Source organism: Macaca mulatta, chromosome 12, assembly GCF_049350105.2.
Source record: "Macaca mulatta isolate MMU2019108-1 chromosome 12, T2T-MMU8v2.0, whole genome shotgun sequence".
In the NCBI taxonomy this organism is placed as follows: domain Eukaryota; kingdom Metazoa; phylum Chordata; class Mammalia; order Primates; family Cercopithecidae; genus Macaca; species Macaca mulatta.
Genome location: NC_133417.1, coordinates 100,615,735 through 100,637,915, shown reverse-complemented (window position 1 = coordinate 100,637,915; position 22,181 = coordinate 100,615,735). Strand labels below are relative to the sequence as shown.

The following is a 22,181-nucleotide window of genomic DNA, read 5'->3' as shown; positions in this document are numbered from 1 at the left end:
ACTCAGGAGGGTGAGGCAGGAGAATCGCTTGAACTCAGGAGGCAGAGGATGTAGTGAGCCGAGATCATGCCATTGCACTCCAGCCTGGGCAACAAGAACAAAACTCTGTCTCAAAAATAAAATAAAATAAGGAAAAGTGGTCAACTGTGTAACCACTACTTTGCCTGCTACAACCTAAATGCTCATCATTAGAATAAATAAATATATTTATGTAATTAAAGATTACACTGCAGTCACAAATGTGACTATGAAGACTGTGTATTAACATGCAAAAATCTCAGAAATATAAAATTGCAAAAAGATACACGCTGTGTAATTTACAGACAATTTTAAAACATGCAGAATTGCTTATTTGGGGGCATATATTCATGTAGCAAGAGAACATGGGATGACTGCATTCTGGAGAGTCATTATCTTTTCAGAAAGGGAAGGAGGGAAATCAGCTCATAGAGGAAGTACACAGATTTAACTGCGTTTGCAGTGTGCTATTTCTTTAAAAACGGGAAAGGGATCTAAAGCAATATGAAAAAACATTAATATTTGTTAAAGCAAGATAATGGGATTCGGGTTCTTGATTATTCTATGTACTTTTCTGTAAATTTGAAGATACTACATAACTTGTATCAGTGGTTAATCAAACTGTCGTTGTGAGAGCAGCATAAGCTTGCTAGAAATCTGAAAGGCAAATTCCTGCATCCCACCCAGACCTACTGTAACAGAAACATTAGGGATAGGACCCACCAATGACATATCCAGCCTTTCTAGTGAGTCTGATGCAAACTAGACAAAATTTAAGAGTGCCTATTTTCACAAATAAATTAGCAATGACTTATCCAGCCTTTCTAGTGAGTCTGGTGCAAGCTAGACAAAATTTGAGAGTGCCTATTTATACAAATAAATTACCAAACACTTCCATTTCTCTAAAATGATACTTTGGGCTGGGCACTGTAGCTCACGCCTGCAATTCCATCACTTTGGGAGGCAGAGATTGGCGGATCTTGAGCCCAAGAGTTCAAGACCAGCCTGAGCAACATGGCAGAACCACTCTTTACAAAAAATACAAAAAAATTAGTTGGGCATGGTGGTGTGTGCCTGTAGTCTCAGCTATTTGAGAAGTCAAGGTGGGAGGATCATCTGAGCTTAGGCAGTCAAGGCTGCAGTGAGCCCTGATCTTGCCACTGTACTCTAACCTGGGCAATAGAGACGCTGTCTCAAAATAAATAAATAAATAAAATAATACTTTAGTCGACCTAATGTTATGATCTATCTGAACAAATTAAGTTGAATTATCATATATGGCATATATAGGTTAAGCATTTTTTAAAATAGTCTATAAAACAATTCCAAAGCAGCATTAAGTTTGAGATGTTTTTTAATCTTAGTCTCATGGATAAAGTCACCATTTAAACTGTGTATCAATTTTACTTGTACACTAATGAAGATGAAAAGGCATGGGTGATTAAGACCAATCACTGTTAAGCAAAGGAGGATACATATTCCTTTAGCTCCTGTTACACTCCCTGCAGTTACTTTGATTTTCCACTAGAAGATGCTAATTAAAGGTGTGAGTGTTACTTCATTTGGCTGATATGCAAATACCATGAGATTTCTTTAATGCATGTTATCTCACTGTTAAATGAATAGGTACCAGAGGTGGAAACAGGACATTCATATATATTGATCAGACAACATCAAATGAATGACTCCATGAAACACAAAAGCTGTAGATCATTTATACAAGCTTTAAAACGTCATTTGTCTCTATTTTTTAAATACATCATACTCTATTATGGAAAAGATTTTAAGAATCTTGAGTACTCAAATCACTTACATTTAAGAGAATATTATAGGAATACAATGATACAAGCAACATCATGAGGTAGTATTAAACCTCTACTTTTTTTTTATTATTAAAGTAAATCATTCACTAACTTTGCAACTTTAGTTTAGAACTACTATAGCAGATGCATGCTTAAGAATCATTTAGCCCAGGCATGGTGGATCATGCCTGTAATCCCAGCACTTTAGGAGGCCTAGGCAGGAAGACTGTGGAGCCCAGGAGTTTGAGGTCAGCCTAGGCAACATACTGAGATCTTATCTCTACAAAAAAAATTAAAAATTAGCTGGGTGTGGTGATGCATGCCTGTACTCCCAGCTACTTAAGAGGCTAAGGTGGGAGGATTGATTGAACTCAGGAAGGCCAGGCTGTAGTGAGCCAAAATCACACTGTGCCCTCTAGCCTGGATGACAGAGCAAGACCCTGTCTCAAAAGAAAAAAAAATCATTTAGATGAAATATGCATTTTGTTATTACAGGCTAAGCAGCTACTGATTCCAAAGAGACCTCTCTCAAAAGGTAGTGGTTTAAGAAATGGGCAAGTTTTTGTCACTCACAAAAACAGTTCAAGATGACTACTCCATATTAAATCACCTGGACCTTTAAAAAAAAAAAAAAAAAAAAGATGACTACTCCAGGTCTGAGTGCAGCTCTGCTCCAGTCATTCAGAGACATAACATTCTTACACAGTTGATATTCCAGCCAACGGGGAAAGATAAAGAATGGAAGTCCAGGTTCAGAAGTTTCTTCTTCAGCAGCAAGGGAAGTAGAAGTTGCAGGCATCACTTCTCATCACATTCCACTGGCAAGGGGTTAGTCACATGATCTCAATCGGCTAGGAGGCCAGGGTCTCATCAACTTACGTTACCCAAGCATTCCAGTAGATGTTAACAATCTTTTCCATCGACAGCATAAAGAGGATCTCTGAGGTGGAGACAGGAATGAGGGAAATGGTACAAGCCCACATACCACTCAATCCTAAAAACTGACATTTATAGGACGCAGCTTTGCCCAAGCCAAAATATTCTATTACGTCTCTTGCGTTTTGTAGTTCTCCAAGTTTTATGCATTAAGAATATGTTAGTTTTATAATTGATAATATTTTTTCAGTTCAGCTGAGTTATCTCTACTGAAGAGTTCTACTAGGTGTTGTAGACATCAATGGATGAGCCTACTGACGAGAAATGGGAAAAGGGATTCCAGTAACTAGCCGTGCCACAAAAAATTCATTTTCATCTTTTGCTGTTGATTTCCAATACATAACCACAGTTAAAAGCGTAAGTATTCTATCACTGTGTAATTTCTGCATTAAGAGTGGGGCTAATTTACAGTTAGGAACTTAATCATTGTGTTAATTATTATACTATTTTGAATGCAAATATTTTGCTTTGGATGCAAAGAAAAAATGAAGTTCACTAATATTCTCTTGTATCTAAGACTAAAGCCAGAACTAAATGTGTAGTGAAGTGACTATACTTCAGTGTGGGGAGTGACTGGGCAGAATCATGAGAGGAATTCTGGGTTCCTATTAATGTATTATTTCCTTACCTGAGTGCTGGGTATATGGTTGCGCTTCACTTCATGAAAACTACTTGAATTTTACACTTAACATTTGGGTACTTTTCTGTTGCTGTGTTATATTTCATCCAAAACTTAATTTTTATTCCCCACATGAAGTTTATTCCAACCTTCAATTAGTAAAATCAGTAACACCAGTAACACGTAATTTCTAGAAACACATCCATACTTAATACTACTCAAAGGAAAAAGTGCTTTTTCAACTTCTTATTTTGAAATAATTTAAGATTCACAAGAAGTTGTAAAAGTAGTTCAGAGTTTCCATGTACTCTTTCCCCAATTTTTCCCAATAACATCTAACATAACTAGTACATGTTCAAAACTAAGAAACTGACATCAATACTATTAACTACAAACCTTATTCAAATTTCACCAGTTTTTTACATGCACTTTTAAAAATATTGTAATAGAAAATCAATTTTTTAACCAGAAAAAAATGGCATTTTTGTTAACAAAAAGATATTGCTTAACAAAATATATGGTTATACTTAAGAGAAAGGTTAACTAGATCCTTAAATGAAAGGAATTAGGGTGTTTGCTTCAGCAGCACATACACCAAGATTGAAACAATACAGAGAAGATTAGCACAGGCCCTGCACAAAGATAACATGCAAATCTGTGAAATGGTCTATACTATTAAATGTTCTCACCACACACACAAAAAAGATAAGTATGTGAGATAATGCATTTGTTAGCTCAATTTAGACATTCCACAATGTATACATATCTCAAAATACACGTTGTACATAATATATACTATTTTTGTCAAAAAAAAAAAAAAAAGAATTAGGGTTGATATTCTCCATAGCAATTTCTCCTGTAAAGGCTTACAAAAACCTTTTTCACTTTATTTTAGAGACAGAATCTTGCTCTGTCACCAGGCTTGAGGGCAGTGGTGTGATCTCCACTCACTGCAACCTCTACCTCCAGGGTTCAAGTGATTCTCCTGCCTCAGCCTCCCGAGTAGTTGGGACTACGGGCACATGACACCACGCCCAGCTAATTTTTTATTTTTAGTAGAGATGGGATTTCACCATGTTGGCCAGGATGGTCTCGATCTACTGACCTTGTTATCCACCCACCTCGGTCTCCCACAATGCTGGGATTACAGGTGTGAGCCACAGCGCCCAGCTCAAAAATCTCTTTTAAAGGTATTTATTTATTTTTTTCTTTTTTTTTTTTTTTTTTTTTTTTTGAGACGGAGTCTCGCTCTGTCACCCAGGCTGGAGTGCAGTGGCCGGATCTCAGCTCACTGCAAGCGCCGCCTCTCAGGTTTACACCATTCTCCTGCCTCAGCCTCCCGAGTAGCTGGGACTACAGGCGCCCGCCACCTCGCCCGGCTAGTTTTTTGTATTTTTTTAGTAGAGATGGGGTCTCACCGTGTTAGCCAGGATGGTCTCGATCTCCTGACCTCGTGATCCGCCCGTCTCAGCCTCCTAAAGTGCTGGGATTACAGGCTTGAGCCACCGCACCCGGCCATATTTTCATTTTTCATATAGAGATGAGATCTTACTATGATGCTCATGCTGGTCTCAAACTCCTGGGCTCAAGGGATCCTCCCACCTCAGCTTCCCAGACTGCTGGGATTACAGGTGTAAGCCATCATGCCCAGCCTACAAAAACCTTAGTTATAGGCTTTGCACTGTAGTTTTGAAATGTGTAAAATGCCAAGCTACAAATTTAAAATTTTTAAATAAAATTAAACACCTAAATAACAAGTTCAGTAGGAATATATACAAATGGCTAACATTACAAATCCTCCTACAGATATTTTGTCTTAGACTGTCTTTTATTTCATACAGATAAACATAATAAAAATGTAGAATGTTTGAGATTTTAAAAATCCTCAGGTATATTTAGCTAAACAATGTTATGTGTAAGGAATCTGAGACCCAGAAAAGGTATCTAACGTGATTAAGCTGTGGCATTTCTCTGACTTGAAAGACAGGGGCTCTTTAGTCTACTACAGGAGCATATTTGTATATCTTAAAACCAGAATACTTTGAGATCTTTATTAAAGTCATCATCTAAAATACACTACAAAGACTTTAAGGGAAAAGAAATTGTCTCTTAATACTACTTACTCAACAGAAAAAAAACAAAACATTGTGAATAAATTTAGATTACTTAACAAAATGACTGTCTGACATAGTAAGAAAAATAGCAGATAAATACTAAAATAATCCTAGTTCCAACTGCTGGAGAGGCCAATCAACTTAGTAATTTTTGTTTGTTTTTTTTGTTTTTGAGAGAGAGTCGCTGTTGCCCAGGCTGGAGTACAATTGCATGATCTCCGCTCACTGCAACCTTTGCCTCCTGGGTTCAGGCGATTATCCTGCCTCAGCCTCCTGAGTAGCTGGGATTACAGGTGCCTGTCTGGCTAATTTTTGTATTTTTAGTAGAGACAGGGCAACCTGAACTCCTGACCTCAGGTAATCCGCCAGCCTCAGCCTCCCAAAGTGCTGGATGTGACCTAAAGTGCTGGGTGCGATGGACAGTACCCAGCCTGATCAATTTAGTACTTATTACCTGTGTGTAATCTACTTAATTCATTTCACTAAAACCAAAACCAACAACCAGAAAACAAACAAACAAACAACAACCAAAAAAAACAAAAAAAACCACCTATTTTTACTCTAGGGAGTATTTTTTTTAAAGGAAAATGAAGACCAAATGAAAGAATGAGAAGTTAGTATCTGTATCACAATTCTTTCTTTCATATCCGTGTGTGTGTACACATGTGCACATGCACACAAACACACACAATATGCTAATAATGACAGGAAAAAGATACTATAAGTTGCTTAGCAAGGTTTTAAAGCAAGCTTTTTCAATGTTCCAGATTGCTAGTCTGAAGGTAAATAAGGTAGAAACCAAAAGATTAATCACTAAAACCCTCATCCTGGATAATATAACATGCTTTAAGTAAATTTAATGTGAAAATCTATTCAATAAATGTATACACAGTTTCCTAATTTCATAAAGGACTTCATTTTTTAAACGTTTCATTACAGGACTACTTTAAATGGTTGAAATCAGTTTTACTTATAGCCTCAATCATATAAACACAGCTGATATTTATAAAATGACTGAACGGCTTTATCAAACTTTATATTGACCACAATGTAGGTAGTCAAGTATCAATTTAGTTTCCTTCTGTGATTCAGTAATGGCACACACAGAGTAACAGAGAAGCAATGAGACTGTGCATAGTGAAGACAGATCAGCCTAGAAGTCAAAGATGTTAGAGATCTGACTGCCATCTATTAGCTATGAGTCCTTGAGCAAGTCCCTTAACCACTTTAAGTCTTATTACTACTTATAAAGTGGGACTGTTAATTTCTGTTCTATTTTGTAGTAACTATAAGAACCGAATAAAATTATGTACATATTTTTAGTAAAATATTTGTTAATTTTCCTACATTATTTGCAATATTTAAATGTTATTTAAGTGCAAGCTATTAATAATAATATAAATTGAGTTCTGTCCCTACTTCTCATATATCCATTAAATGTAGTATTTTGTATACAGTACAGAACCAGGAATCAGAAACCTGTCTCTAGTTCATCCCAGTAGTGCCACTGTTTTCTCTCTGCAAAACAGGGGAAATAATACCTACACTTATCCACCAAATAAATGAACGTATATGAAACTGCTTTGTAAAGCAACTAAATATATTAACCTAAGGTATTACCATTATTAGATGCAGTATTATGTATCTTTCACTTAAATTACAAAAAGTATGGTGGTGGGGGAGGATTCTCTCTGTTGTGACTCTTTTGAAAGAATGCTAACAAAATATCATAAGAGCACGTGCATCATTAGCACATCCAAGACCTGCTCTAGATTACAGGATGCACCCAATTCACTAGGATCTGAGCAGAAGTTGGAAAGACTCACTACACCTTACTAGTTTCACTGACATTAGAAAATTCTTCAAGGGATAAAAAGTATTGTAGTAATGAGTTCTCAGCAGGGACCACAAAATCCTCTTATAGCTTCATGGTTTGCTTTTTCATCCCCCTACTTCACCTGCTATCTAATCTACTGGAAATCATATTCACAGTTTGGAATGCCACTGCAACTCTTCCAATAAATAAATAAAAGCACAATTCAGGCAACCCAGTCTTTCCACTGAGATTCATTCATATAAAAAGTTAAGTGCATGCTAATTGAGCTTGGGTATTAACTCAGTTCTCCTGTTTCACTAACTTAAGAGAGAATATATTTATACCTTAAGATATCAAATCAATCAACAACACATATCTATGTTTACTGTATTCTATACATTCATGTACAAATCTACATTTTCTCATCAAATGTCAAAACAACTACCTACATTTCTGCTTTTCAACCTTTCATTACAGGGAACCCGGTACCATATTGGAGAAAGCTACCTGTAATATTGCTATCTCTGTAAATGGTAAATAATGCTACCTCTGTAAATGGTAAATTTTAGTAAATGCAGTCTTTGGGATGTCTTCTGAAGCTACTAAAATGTTTATGATTTTAGTTACATGCATTATGAAGCAGACTTACTGTGCTAACCAGCCAGGTGAATGGCTCACACCTGTAATTCCAGCACTTTGGGAGACCAAAGCAGGCATATGGCTTGAGTCCAGGAATTTCAGACCAGCCTGAGCAACATGGCCAAACCCCATCTCTATAGAAAATGTTTTAAAAATTAGCCAGGTGTGGTAGCCCATGCCTGTAGTCCCAGCTACCTGGGAGGCTCAGGTAGGAGGATTACTTGAGCCCGGGAGGTCAAAGCTGCAGTGAGCTGGGATCGTACCACAGTACTCCAGCCTGGCAACAGCTTGTTGTTCTCTTTCCACTCATCACTGACAGTTGTCTTTATTCTAAAAATAGCTACTGCTGCACTACCTCAAATCTTTATTACTCCATGCATTCTTACCCTTCCCTTTTTCAGTGTCGTGTCACTGTGATAAATCCTTGATTTTATACCAGCTTGCCATTGTAAAAACTGCCAGCTAAAATGATCCTTCTTTTCCATGAGGTCAGGGGGAAAAAATAATCAGAGAATCTCCAAGTCAATCTTTTTATAACATTGACATTTTTTATGTTTCTGACAACACAGAGCTACTTATTCCCCAACATGGGAGCCTTCTGTCCAATCAATTTTTTTAAACTACATAAAATTATTGAACATAGTCTTGACCACATTCTCCCTTCTTACACAGCTACATTCGGAAACACAGAGTTGGGGTCTTTTGATACATGCATATTAAATAAAAGGACAAAAAAAATCAAGCTAATCATTGCCAGAAAAAACAAAGTTGTGCAGGAAAGTAGCTGTTTATTACAACGGCACATTGTATAAAATAACATTTATAGCATAAAAATGTAACACCAAATACTGTTCTAAACCAAAATTACAATGAAAATTGTACTGAGAAACTGTAGTACAGGGAATAGGAAGGTATGCAGAGAAGTGAAAAGAGCACTAAAATCATTCTTCATTAAATAGATAATGGTTAGAACTGAAAATCAGCTGCAAGTAATGAACATGTTATCTGGAGACATGGTAATGAATAGCAAAATAATCAACTAAAGGAACTAAGGTGTTCCTTATCTCTCTAGGCATAACATGAAAGGAGCAGACAAGGGACTGATTTTTCCCCCCAAGAAACTTCACACAACTATTTGATTCTTTAAACTATATTCATGTATAACTTTGAAAAAAATCTAAAAGTTGGCAATTACAAATTATAGTTGACAAACCAATAAAATAACGTCACATGTGGAAGAAAATGAATTCTAGCTTTAAGATTTTCACAAGCATTTGTCTGTGGGCTTTTCTTTTTAAATATTTATTTTTTGAGGCAGGTTTCCACTTTGTTGCCCAGGCTGTAGTGCAGCGGTGCAATGATAGCTCAGTAAAGTCTCAAATTCCTGGGCTGAAGCCATCCTCCCACTTCAGCCTCCCACACAGCTGGAACTATAGGCACACACCACCACACTTGGCTAATTTTATTTTTTTGACTGAGTCTCACTCTGTCGCCCAGGCTGGAGTGCAATGGCGCGATCTCGGCTGGATGCAACCTCCATCTCCCAGGTTCCAGCAATTCTTCTGCCTGTCTCCCAAGCAGCTGGGATTACAGGCGCCTGCTACCACACCCAGCTAATTTTTTGTATTTTTTAATAGAGATGGGGTTTTGCCATGTTGGCCAGGCTAGTCCTGACCTCAGGTGATCCACCCCCTTCAGCCTCCCAAAGTGCTGGGATTATAGGTGTGAGTCACCGTGCCCGACCTCACACCCGGCTAATATTTTTTGTAGAGATGGTAGTTTCCCTACGTTGCCCAGGATGGTCTCGAACTCTTGGCCTTAAGTAATCCTCTCACTCCGGCTTCCCAAAGTGCTGGGATTACAGGTGTGAGCCACTGCGCCCAGCCTGTTTGCAGTTTTAAACACAATATGCAAACATTTTAATTCCTATTTGTACTATTATCTTTGATTACTTGCTTCAAATGAATTCCAAGATACGGGGAAAAACTATAAAAATTTTAACACTTTTCAGGTTTTGTCATATACTTACTTTCCAAATTGATTTCTAAAGAAATTAAGCTTGGTTATACTGCCACCAGCAGTATGATTATAGCACTCTCATCCGTATTATTATAAATTTTTAAATAAATAAAAGGTCTTACCTTATTTTAAATTTATATATATATATATATATATATATATTTTTTTTTTTTTTTGAGACGGAGTCTGGCTCTGTCACCCAGGCTGGAGTGCAGTGGCGCGATCTGGGCTCACTGCAAGCTCCGCCTCCCGGGTTTACGCCATTCTCCTGCCTCAGCCTCCCGAGTAGCTGGGACTATAGGCGCCCGCCACCTCGCCCGGCTAGTTTTTTGTATTTTTTAGTAGAGACGGGGTTTCACCGTGTTAGCCAGGATGGTCTCGATCTCCTGACCTCGTGATCCGCCCGTCTCGGCCTCCCAAAGTGCTGGGATTACAGGCTTGAGCCACCGCGCCCGGCCTTAAATTTATATTTTTAAAGCTATTCCTGATGTCTCAATATTTTTTCCAACATATATGAGTTTTACATAACATGATTCAGTCACATTTTCTGCAAAAATCCTTCAGTTCTATCATGTTCCTTTTTATTTTGATCATGTTTTCCTTTTCATGTATAGATGTTTTCATGTACATGCAATGAAACTTAATAACATTTTTGCAATTTCTTCTATGATTGCTGCTAAATTTTAAAAGTTTTTTCTCCCCACATTTTAGTGTATTTTTGAAAAAAAGAAAAGCTATAATTAAAAATAACACAACTCCTAAAGAACTAAAACCCCTAACGTCCATTTCTTTTTTAGGAAAAACAAAAATGTCAGTTGTACTGACATCCAACACTTTCACACACACATCAGTTAACTAAAAAACTTTAAGTACTTGTGTTTAGGCAAAAATCTTCATAGAAAAAGATTTAAGAATTTGTTTTAGAAATTATATATTCCATGAAATTATATTTACAGTGAATTTAAAGAACATTTTAAAAAATATATTTCAATGATTTAACTTTAGCATACCTTTCTGATTTTCAATTTTTAACTGGCATGATTAGTTGCTCAAAAATAAATTTTATATATACACGGTACTACTTTCATAGGATGTTATATACATTCAGTTATTCACTTTATTAGGAAAAAACGGAATGGAAAGAGGAAGGAAAGGGCTGAAAAACTAATTGTTGGGCACTATGCTCAGTACCTGGGTGACAGGATCATTCATGCCCCAAACTTCAGCAGCTCACAATATACCCAGGTAACAAACCTGTACATGTACCCTCTGAATCTAAAATAAAAGTTGGGGAAAAAAAAAGAAAAAAACTAGACTATCCTAATTTAAAACCCAAATCTTTTTTGTTTTAATATACAATTTACTTATTTCTCTTTTGTTTCATAACTTCTACATTCTTGAAACACCATAAAACCAAAATCTTAAAAACAGTATATTCCAAACATTAAAAAATTATGAAGTCAGGTGATACGCTTTTCTAAAAAAGGTCCATGGGACTAGAAAACATGATCTCACAGGCTTATAACGTATATACACATAGAATACATGCTGTATGTTATACAATCGCATTATTACGTTAATTTTCTTATATTGTTTTACTAATCTCATTTTATAATAACACATCACGTATTACTTCATTTATATTAATAAAGTATATAAATCAATCTTTCCCTAGCCCCTTTCATCAAGAAGCTATGTTCCTCTGTAACACAGTGCAAAATATATTTCTTCACATATATTTTGTGAAGCAAAATAATGTAAGGAGTCATCTTCAGTAGAAGTGCACTGAGTTAATATACCAAAATATTTGTTCACAGGCCTGTAAGCATGCATGCAGTTTTGAATTGCTTTATGAGGGGAGTGAGAAGAGAGGAGGGAAAGGGGAAGGGAAAGATGACATGAGACATAGGCAGCATAAAAATATGATCCATTTCCTGCTCAGAGAGTTACAAGGAAGACACAGCTTTTTCAACTAGAAAAGGTAAACTGTGAGAGAGCTACATAAGCAGTACAAACAGTGTGACAGTTATGTGGTAACCCACAGTTGAAGGCCAAGGGCTTCACATTCCTTTTCTGACTTCAAGCGTAATAAAGCATAATTCCCTCTGTAGAGGAAAAATGGAAAGGGGAAAGATACAAAAAGCTTCCATACTATGTAGGTAAAGAACACCTGAGAATTCACATTACCTATGAATTGATCATTTGACTGAACATTTTTCTACTATTTTACCACAAACGCATCTATAGACAATACACACATGAATAAGCAAGTTTTGTTCCAACAATTTACAGAAACAGGGCTATTTGGCCCATAGTTTGCTGACCCGAATTTAATTTACACATTTTTGAAAAAAAAAAAAAAGTATGAATCCAGCAGACAATTATAGGGGAAACCACTATTTTAAAACTCAAAAATTCAAATATATAAAAGTGAATTTAGAAAAAAGTCTAGAGGTGGGAAGGCAAGACATATCTGAAATTGTTTCTTTTTATTTATAGATATTAAAGCAGTAGCATAGGCTGGGCACGGTGGCTCATGCCTGTAATCCCAGCACTTCAAGAGGCCAAGGCAGGTAGTTCACTTGAGTCCAAGAGTTTGAGACCAGCCTGGACAACATGGTGAAACTCTATCTCTACAAAAAAAAAAAAAAAAAAAATTAGCTAGGCATGGTGGCACACACTCCTGTATTCCCAGCTACTAGGAAGGCTGAAGTAGGAGGATGACCCGAGCCCAGGAGGTCAGGGCTGCAGTGAGCTGTGATCTCACCACTGCACTCCAGCCTGGGGAACAGACACACAGTCTCAAAAAAAAAAGGGAACACCACAGTAGGATACATATCTTTGTGATCTTCTTACTATACTAAAAGTGATTGAGGTTTTTCTTCCTTTATTCAATGAAAATCTAAAACCTAAAGTGATCACTGATTAAATCTTAATCATAGAGGATTAAAATTAACCTCCTTCATAGTTCACAGTTCTCATAACAATACTTCTCATCCTACGAAAGTACATAATGATATTAATAAGGATACATCCTACAACATTTTTACTTTTCTAATCCCTAAAAATCTTAATGGGATGGGGTAGTCCCCCAAAGTAGAGTATATAAAAGGGTAAAATTGATTAGAAATATTAATACAAGGATATTATCTGATATCTCTTTCAGCAGTATCTAAAATTGAGTAATTATAAAATATGATTATAAAAGTAGGTAATGACAAAATATTTACTTTTAGATTGTGAAAACACTACCTGAACAAGATTTTAGATTTTGTCCTTATACTTGTATAAGCCTGCAAACCTGTATCACCAGTAGCATCCTATTCTAACACCTTTTAACGTAAAAAAATCTACCAGTAAAAATCTATTAAATATCCATTCCTTGTATCTGGCAATACATAAATACCCTTACATTCTGATAGAAAAATAGTATTCGACATAGAATTACTGATGTGATACAATGAATTGTGTCCTGTTTTAACACGTCTGAACATTGCATGTGGTCTCCTAAGCAGTCAATTTGGAAATAATGTAGTATTACTGGCTGGGCACGGTGGCTCATGCCTGTAATCCCAGCACTTTGGGAGGCCAAGATGGGAGGACTGCCTGAGCCCAAGAATTTGTGACCAGCCTGGACAACATGGCAAGACCCTTGTCTCTATTTAAATAAATACATACTATTATTTAAAAATGTAATTTTGGTTCTATATTTCTTCATACCTACTAAATATACTTTTAAGTATTCCAATAATTTTTTATTGAGAATATGTTTGGGTATTTTAGAAAAAGCTAAAAGTTATCCTGTGATCTACCCACAGAACTTATAGAGGATAATAAAAAGAAAAAGAGAGTTTGATATACTGATATTGCAATAATCTGAAAAAAACCTAAAACCTTAGGGTTTGCACTGACTATAGAAAATCCTTTCTGTAGATTTTGTAGAATGTCATGTGTTCATTGCCTTTGTGTAGTGGTATATTGTGGTATATATCTGCGTGTAAAATGAATACTTGGATTTCATTACAGCATTCATATAAAATATTAATGATATAAAAAAGGAAATCTTGTGGCTACTAAGAGGTCCTTGAAACTTGAAACTAGTTTTTAAGAATTATTCTATAGAAGTCATAGTACGAAATAAATTCAAATTTTAAAAAAAGCTCACAATGTAAATTTAACACTTTCAAACTTTATTAGTTCAGTCAAAGCAATACAAAGTTATACGGAACTAAATTAATCTAGAAAGTAGATTTTTATATCATGCAAGATAAGGAGAAGCCCAGATTAAATAAATAAAATTGCTGTTATTTACACGGCTAACTTCCTGCTTTGAAAACAATCCCATACATAAATTTCTTTTTTGGAGCAAGGTAACTTTGTGATTGTTCTATCTTTACCCAAAATTCACCCCCATTTGGAAAACTGGAGGCTAAAAGCAATCATAATTAACCAGTTAAAAAACACTTATGTCCATCTTATTAGCAACACTAAGTAGACGGAGGAAACTTTAAAATAGACCAAATTTATAGCACTAAGTAAATCTAATTGTAATTTAAACCTTATCTTATTTTAGGAAAAAGCGAAGGGAATCAAACGCTAGGGGGCAGCATCAAACTGTTGTGGGTTAGGCTGGGCAGCCTTGCAAACTTTAAGCTTTAGGGCATTTTTAATGAGAACTACACTTACATGAAAGATGAATTAATAAAACTTCTGTTATAAAGGAAAAAACTAGTTTTGTTTTGATTGCCTACATTTCTCTTCCATTTTCCATTGTGTACTTACTTTTGCAACTATGACTGGTGAGTATCACTTTAAAATGCACTAGTAATAACGTCCTTCTGATACAAAACTCATGGTATTTCCAATACTGCGGTAAGCACTATATAAATACAAGCTGACATTTTTAGCCTAACCATAATGGTGAATTTAAGTTTTGATTCACTCAATTAGCATTTTAAACTTAAAGAGCATGACAAATTCTGCATATTCATGTGTCATAAGCAGAATATGACAAAAAAACTGTGCAGTATGTACTCCCTCAAGAAATTTAGTTTGGCAGGGAAAACAAGATGCACAGGTTATTATAAATTAGAAAATGGAAGAGAAGCAGAAATAAATCCATGAGTATTATATATAAGCAACAGAGCAAAAACAACAGGATAACTGTATCCCCGCCCCCGCCCCCCCCCCCCCAAAGGCCCAGTAGAGACCATCAAAGCTCATTCTGGAGGTAGTCAAGGAGGGGGTGGAGGAAGAAAAGGAACACAGTGCTTCAACCACTAATGAAAGAACTGAAACGTCTGTATGTAGAAAAAAGGTAAAATCAATTCACTATCATCTTCAGCCTTTTGGTTATCTCATTTAATGGTCACAATTAAGTGTGTGAGTAGGGTTTTTGTACTTGAAGTTCAAACAGAAAATTAAGATTAGCAACTTCCTCAAGGTAAGCCAACTAATTAATAGATCATGGTTTTGAACCTTTAAAATTTAACTCCAAAGCCTTCAATTTTTTCCAGTATCGGTCAACACTGAGGGTAGAAGGGTTGGGTGAACAGAGTATTAACAAGGTAAATTTCTCTAATCAGAAACAAATGATCCCAGATGCTGAATTATCCTTGCTATAATACTACATCCTATCTTCTCCAAAAATCACTTTTGAAAAAAGGCACACCCCCTAATTAGTACTTGCATACTACACTTGAGGCCTACTCAAAGTACTTCAAATCAGGTGCTCAAAAAAAAGGGAAGGACCGTGTTAGCTTTCAAGCGGTTAGAATTTAAATTGGTAACAGTAAGAACTAGTATAGGTTATCATGCAATATATTATTGATGTCATTTCCTATGAGGTCTTCCCTAACCACTCCTTTTGAAGTAGCACCAAAGTCATTCTTGCACAGGGGTTCTTATCCAGGGGTATATGTACAGAACGCAGAATGTTTGTGAATGTGGTCAGGAAAAAAAAAAAAAGATTTATTTTTTTTTTATAAAAGATTAAAAAAAATTTAATCTCTTCAGTTACGAATGCAGGCAAAAATTACAGCGATGTGAAATACCTGATAGGAATTTTAGATTAAATTTAAGCTAAACTCTTTAAAGATCATTTACAGTCCTCGCTAATGCTTTACTGACACATAGATGTCATATTTAATATCTTCATTAAGTATTTCATTCCAACTGGTTTTTGTTGCAATTCTATGTATTTCATACATTTAAAACCATCATTCTGTGGTTCATCACACAAAAAAGTTAAAAATCCCTACCAGCACATCGTTGTTTTATTTTCTTCACAGCACTTATCACTGATATTATGTATCTGTTTCCAGTAAGGAGCCACTGGAGTAACCAGTGTCTGTAGAATGTGCGTTGTCTGGCATGGATCCCCAAGATCTAGAAAAAGTAACTAACTCATATTAAGGTTCTCAAATATTTGTACAAGAGTCCTAATATAAAACAATACACAGGAGTCTCGAGTTGAGGCTTTCAATTGCATACTAAGTTAGAAGGAACTAAATTCTACATCTCCAGCTTTTCCATTACTTGCTTGTTCTTAATTATGTACAATTTAGATACATATCGAAAAAGAAAACACAAAGGAAATGTAAATCTATTACACTCTAGTTTTGCTCCAAGAATGACTCAGTTCCAATGTGAAATTAGAGGACTTAACAGCAAAAAGCATAAATTAAAGTTTTTTTAAGAAAACCAGTATAACCTACCATCCTTTTTGCTTTTTTCTAACATGTGTTTTGTGTCACTGTCACTTAGAATAGGTACTCGAGAGAACGACCCTTCCAACGGAGGGCTTCAGATTCTGCAGTGATATTTCTTCCTCGTGCCAGATCCTTAGTACAGCCCATGTGGACAAGCTCCCACGTGAACATTTCTTTACAGAAGCCACAGGAAAACCTTGAACGTCATGTCGCTCCTGCCCTGGCAAGGCCCCCCGCCCTTCTTAGCTAGGGCGTTCGGGGGACCCCAAGAGAGGCAAGGAGTTCAGCAGATCTCCAGACCCGGAGAGGCTGTGCACGAAGGTTCCTCTACACGCTCCCTCTGCCGCGCCCCACATTGCTCTCCACCTAAGGGCTTTCCGGAACAAAGCCGAGCTGCCGCGCCACCTCCGGCCCACCCGGCCTGTCCCACCGACCCGGCCCCACCCTTGCCCTCAGCTCCAGGGACCCCCAACAGGCCGAGATCTTCACTACCCCGCGCTCCGCCTCGGCTTTTCGGTTGGTCCGGGAGAAAACTAGTAGGAGCAGAGGCGCCGCCGTCCGTTAGCCTCGGTCCGGAACAGCGGCGCCGAGGCTCCATCCCGGGGTCCCCTGGCCCCATTATACACCAGAGAGGACGACTAGACAGGAAGAAACCGGGTCGCTTGGTCGCCAAGCCCCCGAAGACCTGCCCGCCCGCGCCGGCGACGCCATCCGCGGCCGGCGCGCAGCCCCCTAACCGCCGCCGCCCGCCCAGCGGTCACTCCCCCACCCCGGGCGCGGCCCGCGAGGCTCAGCCAACCTCCACAGGAGGGTGAGGGGGGCGCGAGGCTCCGCACGCGGAGCGGACGCCGCCGGCTCCCGATCCCGCGGCCCGCAGCAGCCCAGACCGCACACGAGGAGCCGAGACGCCCAACACGCTGCCCACCACGCGCTCTGCTTCGGCTCGCTGCCGCCGACTGCAGCAGCCGCGGAACCCCAGCGCCCGCATCCCCGAGGGACCCAGCCCCGACTCCCCGGTTCTGTTCTCCCTTTCTACCCCCGCGCCGTCCCGGGACTCGCAGTCTCCGCCGCGCACGGGGCCGGTTCTGGGGGAGGGAATGTAAACAAATCGGGGTTTTATAGTTACCTCACACTCGAGTGCCGTGTGCATCTCCTCTCCGCTCGGTACCAAACCCCGGCTGCACCAAATCGTGTATTCACCAAAGCCGACTGCGCTAACTGCGTCGCAGAAACCCGCGCGTCAGACACCCTGCTACGCTAGCGGCGTACAAGGGCCACTCAGCTCCCTGCGCAGCCGCACCCCGTCCGCCTATGGGTGCTACGCTATGGGCGTACACGCGCCACCTAGCTATTCACTTCGGATAACGCCAGTTGCGTAAAGGAGCCGCACTACTCACGGATTCCACACGGATCGTCCGAGCAATAGGAAATTCAAGTATACGCAAACTGCGGAGTTCCGTGTCTCCGCGCTAGTTTTGTTCCAAGAAAGAACGCCGCGGGGGAGTTGGGGCAGCTTCTTAACGCATGCGTGGAGCGCCCTTTATCATTCGCCTTTTCTCCTGGCTTTAGAACGTCGGTTGCTGAGGCCTTGGGCGAGTCGGATGAGTAATGGAAGCTCTAAACCCAAATGCTGTAGCCAAAAAGCTTCAGAGTGAGCATCTGGAATGTTCATCTGTATACGAGTTAAACATCTACGTTAAGTTAATCCCGCCCCCTTTGTTAAAGAAACCTTTTCAATCTCTTAGGGCGACAGCGAACTTTATTTAGTGCTAAGTGCGAGGTGTTTTGCCTAGCTCCCCTCCCACCCATTTAATTCTAGACCACACTTACTGCGGGTCTTCCAAGCCAGAAAGAAAGAGTTGAGTCCTGAGAACATGTCACGCATTTAGACAAATTCTCGAGGCTTTTGGTAACTTTCCAAGGTCTTCACCCCTCTACTCCTCAATTGATTTATTATTTCTTAACACTCTATGAGAAAAGAAATCCCGATCTGGCCAAGCAGTTCCATGGACTTGTGCCTACACCGTGCTCATTCTTGCCCTTTGCTCGCACCATACCTCTCATCTAAATTGTCTCCTCCCCTCTTAAGCAACCACCAACCCACATTTTCTTAAAAGGTGACTCTGGACATCTTTTGCTTCATTACTCTGCTTCCTGGCTCTTAATCCACATGTTGAGGCTTATCTGCATTCCGCCTGGGGTGCCTGGGTTTCTATATCCAACCAGAATCTACTTAATAGAGCGAGTTATGGGGGTGCCTTACTGGTGTCTAGTAGAGAACATAAAACCATGAACAGCAGTAATCGCAGGCTTCACTATGTGTCAAGTACTCCCCAAGTGTTTTACATATATATAAATTTAATCCCCATAATACGGTGAGGTAGGAAACTGAGGCACACAAATCTTTAACTTGCCTGGTATCACAGAGCAGGTAGAGAAAAGAGTTGTGATTTCCAAACCCATTCAGTATGGACGGCTAGGTAGTCCCGCTAACCTGCATATTATACCTTCATGAAAGAAGATTATTTTTTGTTTTGTATCTCTACAAAAAATATCAAAACAACGAAAATTGTGCTTAATAAATGCCTACTGATTGCCATGCGTAGTTCAGAACACTGAACTACTCATATGCCCTTTTCCTTGTTTCAAAGCCAGGGCATGAACCTCACTTCTGCTTACAAAGGGAGAAGTGCTGACGTGTGGAGGAAAGAGATTAAGCCTGAGTCCTAGTTTCAAGTCTCACCATTGCCACTAAATGTGAGACAACGGCTGTGGTCCTCAGATTCATTGATAGATTAAGGGGATTGTTTTAAATATATTCTAAGGTTCATCCTAGAACTAAAGTCCTTAAAGTTCATAAAATCATGATAGTACATCCTTTGTGTGAAAAGTATAAGCAGCTTCCAAATTAGCTTGATAGTTTATGACTCATAATTATTTTATTGAGCACATTATTATCGACACCCTTAAAACATACATAACCTTTCTTTCAAATATCAATAAGATATATCACTTGCATTCCTTATATTTTAGGGCACCTACACTGCTTTTTTAGTTATGGATATACAAGGATAATGTTCAGCTGGTACACACAAGTACGGCTGAACCAACTAATCAAATACTGAAATACTTCCATGCAAGTTGATTCACAGCTGCAACTCTGAGTGGTATACCCCCATGCTTCTCACCCCTATGCCAGTCCTTCCTCTCAAGATTCCCCAGACCTCCACATTTTAGGAACTAGTGGGTTAATACCTGGCTAAGATAGAGCCCTTAGGACCCAGCTCTTATTAGTCACTCCCGTTTTAATTGGTTGGTGCCTATTCTTTACTAATTGTTACACATTTTAAATATCATCCCTATAGAAAACTATGTGGTGAGCAACTTGAAAATAGATACTATGCCGGGCGTGGTGGCTCAAGCCTGTAATCCCAGCACTTTGGGAGGCCGAGACGGGCGGATCACGAGGTCAGGAGTTCGAGACCATCCTGACTAACACGGTGAAACCCCGTCTCTACTAAAAAATACAAAAAACTAGCCGGGCGAGGTGGCGGGCGCCTGTAGTCCCGGCTACTCGGGAGGCTGAGGCAGGAGAATGGCGTAAAAACCCGGGAGGCAGAGCTTGCAGTGAGCTGAGATCCGGCCACTGCACTCCAGCCTGGGCGACACAGCGAGACTCCGTCTCAAAAAAAAAAAAAAAAAAAAAAAAAAAAAAAAGAAAATAGATACTATGTTTCCTAACACTTTTTAAACTCACCCAAACATGTATATACCTTCAAGTGTATACCCACTGATTCGGGCAGATTTTCAAGCAAAACTATCAGATAGAATAAATGATTAATCTGCATACTAGCATATTACTTTTCCTACTGAGAAAAGGAATCTCAGAAAATGACTTGCAGGCTTACCCAAAATCACCTGCTGAGTCAAATAATGGACACTACAGCAACAATATCACTATACAAATTTCGTTTTATTTTTACCAGTTTTATATACAAGTAATATGTTAGGGTAAAGAATTTCTAATATGTTAGAATCATAAAACTTTCTCAAAGTGTAAGACATTTTCTTTTTCCAGTCACCTCACTTGATTCATAAAGAGGCTCATCTGAACTATAAAAATAGTATAAATGATTTTCAGTACTGGGGGAAAAGCGCGGTACTGAATTATGTGTAAATGGTTTACCTTTCATTCTTTAGCTTATTCATACTGCTTCAGCCACAGTATTAGTTCACATATGTAAAATTTCAAATGTGACAGTCTACATTTGTGAGACATGATATAGTAAATCCAAGGGTCTTTTTGCCCCTCAGAGGATTTGAAAAGAACCAACTATTAATACAAAAGAGGAAATAAGAAAACATACTTCATACCCCAATCTTTAGTAGTGGCTAAAGAAAGTCCATGTCATAAACCTGGGTTTCCCTCTTACAGAGGAGAAAATAGTCATCATACAAACAAAGTTAAGAGTCTTTAATGAAATCTATGAAGAACATGACTAATTCTAAGAAATCAGGCCTTTCAAACTCACTTGTTCTTTCTGTGATTCAAGATTAGTAATAACCAATGATAAAGACCCCTTCTTAAATTCATCTCGAGTTTAAACTATTAGTTTTACATGGCCAAAAAGTTTACTTTAGACAAAGCTATGCCTAGAGAGGCTATGAACCAAAAATAAAATTTTAAGCCTCCCAACTAACTGAATGGTCACCTCTTCTTTGCCAAAGGCATTCCAAAGTCAGCCTGAAACACTAGTACCGGGCATGATGGGAATGGATGGTTGAACATGCCTCATTATATTCTCCTCACTTTAAAATTCAGGCTGGGTGTGGTGGCTCACACCTGTAATCCCAGCACTTATGGTGGCCAAGGCAGGTGGATCACCTGAGGTCAGGAGTTTAAGACCAGCTGGCCAACATGGCAAAACCCCATCTCTACTCAAAATACAAAAATTAGCCAGGTGTGGTGGTGGGCACCTGTAATCCCAGCTACACGGGAGGTTGAGGCAGGTAGACTTGCTTGAACCCAGGAGGCAGAGGTTGCAGTAAGCCAAGATTGTGCCACTCTACTCCAGCCTGGGCAACAGAGGAAGACTCCATCTCAAAAAAAAATTCAGGCACAGATGACCAGCATTAACAAGAAAACAGACCTTAGGACTGAGGAAAGAGATTGTAGCAATAAGATACCAACTTGACAGATAGCAGGCTCTGAAAGAATTCAAAGTACTTTTTCTCCAAAATATATTTCTTTGACATGTTTTGAAATGGCCTTGCAAACTGTCTCTTGTGGGGAACATCTACATTCTGTAGAGCAGCAGTCCCCAACTTTTTTGGCACCAGAGACTGGTTTCCTGGAAGACAGTTTTTCCACAGATGGGGGTGGGTGGGGACGGTTTTGGGATGAAACTGTTCCACCTCAGATTATCAGGCATTAGTTAGATTCTCATAAGGACTGCACAACCTAGATCCCTCACATACACAGTTCACCATAGGGTTTGCACTCCTATG

At 38.7% G+C, this 22,181-nt stretch overlaps 1 protein-coding gene and 1 non-coding gene across 5 annotated transcripts in view; one reads left to right on the top strand and one right to left on the bottom strand.

Annotated features, from left to right (window-relative positions):
- The window catches only part of SLC39A10 (solute carrier family 39 member 10), a 104,709-nt gene that overhangs the window by 62,965 nt on the left and 19,563 nt on the right, over positions 1 to 22,181 (bottom strand). The window contains exon 1 of one of the 4 annotated variants that reach the window (XM_015131726.3): positions 18,071 to 18,123. The exons of 1 other annotated variant lie outside the window; for it this stretch is intronic. Coding sequence is in view for 1 of the 3 variants with exons in the window: in XM_028830411.2 (XP_028686244.1) it covers positions 16,680 to 16,704 (25 nt within the window). In the remaining 2 variants the exon portion in view is untranslated. 4 annotated transcript variants of the gene reach the window in all.
- LOC114671555 (U6 spliceosomal RNA) lies at positions 3,946 to 4,052 on the top strand. The gene has a single exon (XR_003721596.2). It is a non-coding gene; the product is annotated as a U6 spliceosomal RNA (small nuclear RNA).